Source organism: Panicum virgatum, chromosome 7K, assembly GCF_016808335.1.
Source record: "Panicum virgatum strain AP13 chromosome 7K, P.virgatum_v5, whole genome shotgun sequence".
NCBI classification, from domain to species: domain Eukaryota; kingdom Viridiplantae; phylum Streptophyta; class Magnoliopsida; order Poales; family Poaceae; genus Panicum; species Panicum virgatum.
The window spans coordinates 37800815-37808144 of NC_053142.1; the positions used below are offsets into that span (position 1 = coordinate 37800815).

Consider the following 7330-nt stretch of genomic DNA (forward strand, 5'->3'; position numbering starts at 1 on the left):
TTACATTCACCGGTTAAACCGACGATGACAAATGGAGGGACGTCGGATTAACCGGCGCTACGCAGTTTTCTGGCAGCTTTTCTCCAACGGCTCTATTTGTGTGAGCTGCCTATATATACCCCTCCAATGGGTCATTTCGCCCACTCTTGACACCAGGCAACATTCATACACTCATACTATAGTCAAGAGCCACATTGAGCTTCATCATTCACATACTTGTGCATTCAATCAATCAAGAAGCAAGATTAAGGACTTGAGTAGAGAAAAGCTAGTGTGCATCCATTCTTGGTGATCGGTTCTTGCTCAAGTGAAGGCCTTAGCTTGTTACTCTTGGTGATTGGCATCATCTAGGCGATCTTGGTGATCGGGGTGTTTCTCACGGAGCTTGCCAAGGATTGTGGGAGCCCGGAGAAGAAGATTGTACGTGGCTTGAGCTCCACCACGCCGGGATGGTGAACGGAGACTCTTAGTGAGCGCCCAAGTCTCGGTGACATGGGAGGTGACAAGACTCTTAGTGAGTGTCACAACGTGGACTAGGGGTGTGTGCCAACACATCGACACCACGGGAAAAAATCCGGTCGTCTCTTGTCCACTCTCTTTATTCAAGCATTTTCTTTCATGCAATTTACTCATGTGCTTGACTTAGAGATCATAACTTAGCTCTACCTTGCTAGGCTTTACTTTGTTTTTATCTCTCTTAGCTTGTGTAGGTAGCTTAGTTATCCGGTTGGTGAATTGGTGCCCTACTAGTATTGCATAGGTTAAGGTTGCTTTACCTTGTTTTAGAAATTGAAAAAGGCCCAATTCACCCCCCCTCTTGGTCCATCGATCCTTACAACTGGACAGTGATCACATGTGTCAACGGATCAACATGGAACCCACGCTGCAGCCACTTACATATGGAACCAAAACTCCTTTCCAGAGGTTTATCTGTGGCGCTAGATGTGCACTTAAAGGCAGAAAGATCTACTCCATTTGGTCCATACATAATATTGTAGTCACCATAAAATACTTGAAACTGCATTTTGCTCGACATATCTGTATATCACATAATACTTATCGAGTTATACTCTTTACTTCACTACCTTATTCAATAATCCGTAAAAACTAAGTATGAAATTCAACTACAACGTATAAGTATTCATAACTACGTGATGACTCTCGAATTCTATACTACATATGCCAAATTCTATTCTAAATCATAATTAATTTATAAACATGTCTCTAATAGCACTGCAATTGTAATAATAAATGCGTAGAACTAATTTTCTAAACTAATTTACTACTACGTAACTACAAACTAAAGTATCATTAAACTCCTACTTAAATGGATCTACTATAGCACTAATTAAATTAAATTACTCATATTTAAATACGTAGTACTTAAATATAATAATATTTAAACTAAATGTACTAACCTGCAGATCACAAGTACTGAATCCGGCAGGGCTTCGCCGCTTTCCTTCTCCTCACTCCTCTCTTTTTTTCTGGATTTTTGGTGGAATTTTCGGGCTCAAATGAGGAGGGAAGGGGAGGGCTGGGCTCCTCACTCCTCTCTTTTTTTTTCTGGATTTTTGGTGGAATTTTCGGGCTCAAATGAGGAGGGAAAGGGAGGGCTGGGGCTTTTATAAGGGGGAGACCCCGGTCGCCCGCGGGGGGGGGGGGGGGGGCGACAGGCCCCCTGCTGCGACTGTGGGCCGGGCCCAGCGGCGGTCGCCCGTGGGCCGGGCGACATGCCCCTGTCGCCTCCCCAACGGGCGACAGGGCTTGTTTTTTTTTCTCCAGGGACTTCGTTGCAAATTTGAAAAAAAATTACACATTGGGCCTGTCGCCCTATGGAAGGGCGACCGGGGTATATTTTTGAAATATTTCAAAACGGACATATATTTTTGAAATTTTATTTTTTTTAAAATATAAAAAAGAAAAACCGCGGGCAACGCGGTCTCCAGTTTTGCTTCCATTGTTGACCAACGCTGCTGCATGTGCCAAATACTGCAACTGCAAACTGTTTATTCTGTAGTCTTTTCTGAGCAATGCAATGGAGTGAACCCCTTGTATTCATAATTTTTTTCTTTAAAAATTGCCTCGGGCTGCCTCGAGGGTCGAGGGTGCCCAACAGCACGCTCATGACGCGCATTCTACTTTTTTCCAGCGCGAAAGATTTGGGTCCTGTTTGGTTTACACTATGAAAAAAATATCATAAAAAAACGAATGTATACATGGAGTACTAAACAAAATTTTCGAGACGAATCAAATGAACCAAGTTCCATCATGATTGACTACAGTGATGCTACAGTAACCACGCCTAATCATCCCTAATCATCTGCTACAATATTATAGTTGTGGAGGTGGTTTTGTAATTAGTTTTTATTTAATATTTTTAATTAGTGGTCAATGCTACAATATTATATTTGTGGAGGTGGTTTTGTAATTAGTTTTTATTTAATATTTTTAATTAGTGGTCAAAGCAAACCAAACACGGCCTTGCATGTTCACGGCGGTTAGGCTCTGCCCTGCCTGAAGCTGCAGTTTCAGCTTCAGCACAAGTACACAGCAGCAGAACCGAGAGCACCACACCATCAGAGAGGCTCTCTGGCCTTAAAACTTGCCGTTTCAGTTGCTGACGGCACCAGCCTGCTAATTGACATGTCACTGAACACATAGATACATACTAGTACATAGAGACGCGGTTCCCAGCCACATCTGATCATACATATACGGTGCCCAGGGGAGATCAGACAGGCAGGCAGGCATACAGACAGGTCACTAGTATAATACAAGCGGAGATTGACGCTCGCTTTAGTTTCTTGTTAGGAGATCGAATGGGGTCAGGCGCTTGGAAATTCTGTACCCTGCACATGCAGGTGCAGACGCAGGACTTCCTTGGTTTCCACCGGGCGGACCAGAGACCGGGGCGGCTGCTCTGCTCCCGGTGGGGCGGGCGGACTCGCTCCTCACCGGCGCCTGGTCGTGTTCGCCGGCGCCCACAGGTCGGCCCCGTTGCTCTGGGTCAGCTGCAGCGTCAGGTCCACCGGCACCAGGCACAGCCCGCGGTTCCGGAGGCTGTAGTGCTCGGGATCCTGAACCACGGTGCCGAACGGGATGTCAAAATTCAGAATTGGAATTTGTACTGGCCTTCAATACGAATACGATACGCCCAACGTATCGTATGGAAGGACGGCAAGATTGCATTCAGATTTCAGCGGACATGAGGGACGGCGAGAGCTCACCTCAGGCGCGGCGCCGGCGGCCGGAGGAGCACGCATGTAGGGGGAGCTCAGGACCTGCAAAAGTTTGGAGCATTGCCATCAGCAGAAATGAAGGAACAGCAAACTGAAGATCATAGTGCCTTGTGCGGTCACTGAAATTAAGACCTCGAGCTGCTGGTGCAGGAACTTGATGTACCCTGACGCCTCCTGCAGAACAGACGCCGTATCCGTCTGCGTCAAAGAAGCAAACATTGGTTGCTGAGGTTGCAGAGATGACGGATCGAAGCAGAAATGCAGAGGAGAATTGCAGAGCTGAATACCTTCCCAAACGGTGACACTAGCTGCTGGAGCGCTGCGACCCTCTCGCCGATCTTGTCCTTCTTCTCCTGCTCGATCACAGCAAGAAAGCTTCAGACAAACTGCCATGGAAGATTGCACGAGATGCGCGACACTGACAGCAAACGTACCTTCGGTGACACTGGAGACGTCCTTGGGCTCGGGTTCCTCGGCTTCTTGGAGGTCATGCTTCCAAACTCCTCCGAGCTGGTGGTGACGATGGGCTTCCCGCTGAAGTAGCTGTCGGTGTGGTTCCTCTTGCTGTGATTGGCCACTTCAGCCATCATCATCTTCTTCACCCTCTGGCTCGCTACTGGTACTTCCTTGCCGTGTTTTCCTACTTCAGTAGGAAAGTGAGCACTTCCTGCTCCTAGGGTAAAAGCTGACTTTTACAGCTGTCCGTTGGTTCAGAGGTCAGTTTCATGGAAGATCACTATCACCCGGCCAAAAGCCCGGCCTTGAGATAGTGCCCAGCTACTTCACAAGTACTAGACTACTACTAGTAACACATCTAAAGGTAGACGTGACAAGATAAGGTCAAAGGTGCCTTTAACCATAAGAACCTTTTTTTCTGTCTAGAAAATCAGTCCAAAAGCGCCCCAATTTTTTTTCAACTTCCAAAAGCGCCCAAAATGAAAAGGATCTGCATTCTTTTCAGAATTTCAGTTCACCCCGAAGCCTGTTCTGTGTTCACCATTGGACGTGAGTGCAGGGACAGGGAAGCAGCCGCACTACGAGAACAAGATTCCAGGCAGCAGTGCTGTCCTACTACTGCTGCACCCATTTTCACTCTAATGGAGGCCTGCTACCTTTCTCCAGTTTATACATACTGACCGTCTGTTAATTGACGGTTTTGTTTGTTTCCAGTGATGCCATTTGGAACTTATCCGAAGGTTCTATTTGATACTATAAAAAAAAATTGTTGGGAGTAATGACATTGGAGAAGACAAGGTCTCAGATAGGCACTGCGAGGATTTTCAGAGTTTCAAAGTTGCAGGCTTGGTGCTTAGTACGGGTCAGGGAGACCTGGTCTCCCCAGCTGAGCTTAAAACAACTGCAGACCAGATTGGTCAGAGCAAATAAACTAAGGTAGTAATCCGTATCAACCTGTGTATTAGAAACGTGTGCGTTCAGAGTTCCAAACAGTTCTAGGACATTAGGAGCTGTTAGGGTTTCAGACTTTCAGGTAGAGTTGTCCACAGTGCTTTGTACTATATTGGGCACAACAAACTGTTGATAACTGAAGATAACCTGCTCCATGATTAAATACGTAACTAATAACATAGTACATCTATATATTAACTACTGTATAGCATATCTCAAACCAGAATATAGTAGCTCTCACAAACCATAATCCTGTCTGAACATGACGGAAAGCTACGGTTCGCCGCACGAATCATACGAGTCGGTATCGCGTCGCCCAAGCGTATTATGGCTGCGTAATGATGATCGGCGATTAGCAGACGCGTATTCCGGTCGAGCCATGTTCCTGTCCGGAGGTGGGCCCTACCCTTTCTGGTGCTTGCGCAAGACACCAGGCAGGCGCCAGCTGTTGCTTGGGTCAGGCTAGCGACGCTGGTGCTACCTGCCCTAGCGTCTTCCATTTGGGCGCCATTCCAGGGGCCTTTGAGCCTCTGATTGAGAGTTTCAGACAAACAGCCCCATTGACTGCGTGCTGCTACTGGGGGAAAAAAGCAGGCTTGGACTGTCGTGCTGTAGTGCTACTACTACTGCTTTAGGTTGGGAGCAGCTAGGCCACACCCTGCTGATCCATTTGGAAGGATATTGGGCAAAGCCAGCCAGTCAACCGCCTAATAAACTCCAGTGCCCTATTTCGTTGTTTGTTTCCGATAAAAGATATTCTGAACTTCGTATATTCCGAACTTCGTACTGTACAGAGTATGTGAATGCTCGAGTTCATGGACCGTACTACTAGTTCCTCTCTATACCCTACCACGAAAAAGAAATTGCTCTTTATTCAAGGGAAAGAAACAAATATTGCTGTGGAGCCAGCAAATTCAGGCAAGCAAAGGACTAGAAGGGGACAAAGACGCTCGTCCCCTTCGGTGACAAGCGGGAACCATGCATGATTGATTGACGAGTTTGTCAGGGAGCACTAGGTTGTTTGCAGTTCCGAGCACCGAATCCAGGCTCCCTTTTTCTTTTCTTTTTTTTTTTTGCCCCCTCGCGTCGCTCCTCCTCCTTTCCCACACATCCCCGCTGTTTAACTTCTCGCAGGCAATTATTCAAAAAAGCTAAATTCTCGCAGGCATATGCTTGGAATAATACACAAATCTCTGCGAAACCAGGAGGGCTAGGCGGCCTTCATACCCAAGCCGGAGAGGCCTTTAATACGCCGCGGCGTGTCCCATCATCCATCCTACTACCCTCGTCGCGACGCAATTAGCAGCGGCGGGCCCAAATTAAATTAAATTTCTGTTAGCAGGAGAGGAGAAGCTAACCTCGCACGCCCAAATTAAATTAATGTCCGGTCGCCGACGTAGGCGGATATCCGCAGCCACCCGGGCGCCAGCTGTGGGGAAAGGACGCGCCAGGCGCCAGGCGCCAGCCGAGACGCCGCCCGCCTGCGTGTCTGCCCGCCCGCCTGCGCCTTCTGACACGTACGACACGACGCGCATTGCGCCGCGCGGGCGCCATGGCTGTGTTTAGTTCCCTCTCTCGCGCGCCTCTCACCTCCGCCTCCGCTTGGCGCCATGCCGGCCGCCATGGATGGGCGCTCGGGAAGAAGTCACCGCGAGGGTTAACCGGTGCATCGAGCTAGGAGCGTTGAGCTCAGCGTACCGGAAGCGTTTTTTTCAGGTGAGTGATTAGCCACATGCTCGTACATATTTCAAAGAAAGAATCTAATCTACTAGTCGCTAGGAGCAGTATATATAAGCAGAACCACATCGTTTCAGCTGCTTCTTGGAGATCGATCAAGGGAGACTGAAGCGGGAAAGATTGGGGGAAAGCTCTTACCAGGATCGATGGCAATCCCTGTGGCTAGCGCTACCCGGCCCGGAGGGAAGGAGAGCGAGCGCGGGGCGTGGCGGCGCAGAGGTGGCGCGACGCGACGAGCTACCTCTCACCGGGAAACGACCGAGCGCTGCGCGCCTCTTCTTCCTGCTCGCGCCCGTGCCGCCTCCGGCGTCGTGTGTCTCTCCCGGCGTGGCGGCGTTGTGAGAACTCAAGAGACGACGAGGCCGGCAGGAGGAGGAGACGAGGCTGGACGGTGGAGAGGCTTCAGGGTTATGCAGGGGTTTAAGGACGGAAGCAGGGGGGCCGGGGCGGGGACATTTGGGGATCAGGGAAGAGGGGACGCCATTTATATGCAGTACAGCTCAGGAGGTCGGGCCTCCAGGGTCAGGGAGTCGCCTCGCCTGCGATACCTGGGTTTGGGTGGGCGTGCAGCCGCCTGCAGACGGATAGATTTCCAGGAATATTACATTATTATTATGCTCTCTTTTTTCTAACGCAAGGAAACTATTTCCTCACTCTATCTGATCACGAAAACAAAGAAAAAAAAGAAATGGGGGGTTATCACGAAACCGGTAGGTGCACCTCCCGGGTAGACGAGCTAGTATAAGGGACAAGCGAAAAGGAGGTGCCGCCGCGGACACCAACTGGGGTGGTACTGCTCCTGGCCCTGGCGTGGCGAGGACGGGGACGAGTGGTGGTGCGTCCGTGCATGGCATGTCTGCGCCAGCCACCGCCGTGCGCCCAGCGCCTGCGCGAGCGCACCGCATTGGCCTCGGTGACAGCTAATATCCAGAGGGTGGGGAGAG

The 7330-nt window shown here is 49.4% G+C and overlaps 1 protein-coding gene across 5 annotated transcripts; it reads right to left on the reverse strand.

Moving 5' to 3' along the window:
* Positions 1 to 2584: 2584 nt before the first annotated feature.
* LOC120642568 (transcription factor bHLH153-like) lies at positions 2585 to 6938 on the reverse strand. 5 transcript variants are annotated; one of them, XM_039919151.1, is made up of 6 exons: positions 6525 to 6938; positions 3677 to 3882; positions 3530 to 3595; positions 3375 to 3440; positions 3231 to 3284; positions 2585 to 3080 (listed from the first exon to the last, which is right to left on the reverse strand). In XM_039919151.1, the coding sequence occupies exons 2-6, from the start codon at positions 3833 to 3835 to the stop codon at positions 2955 to 2957; spliced, it is 471 nt and encodes a 156-aa protein (XP_039775085.1). In that variant the 5' UTR covers positions 3836 to 3882; positions 6525 to 6938; the 3' UTR covers positions 2585 to 2954. The 5 variants fall into 5 exon arrangements, with proteins under 5 accessions (XP_039775085.1, XP_039775084.1, XP_039775082.1 ...); XM_039919150.1 differs by having other exon boundaries at positions 3677 to 3915; positions 6525 to 6912; XM_039919148.1 differs by having other exon boundaries at positions 3677 to 3940; positions 6525 to 6911.
* Between the last annotated feature and the right edge of the window lie 392 nt (positions 6939 to 7330).

Excerpts from the sequence above, each read along its gene's own strand:
- LOC120642568 (XM_039919151.1), bottom strand. The coding sequence starts at position 3,835 with ATGATGATGGCTGAAGTGGCCAATCACAGCAAGAGGAACCACACCGAC. Across the intron at positions 3,285-3,374 it reads TCCTGCACCAGCAGCTCGAG|GTCCTGAGCTCCCCCTACAT; the intron begins GTCTTAATTTCA and ends AAACTTTTGCAG. Across the intron at positions 3,081-3,230 it reads CCGCCGGCGCCGCGCCTGAG|GATCCCGAGCACTACAGCCT; the intron begins GTGAGCTCTCGC and ends ACCGTGGTTCAG.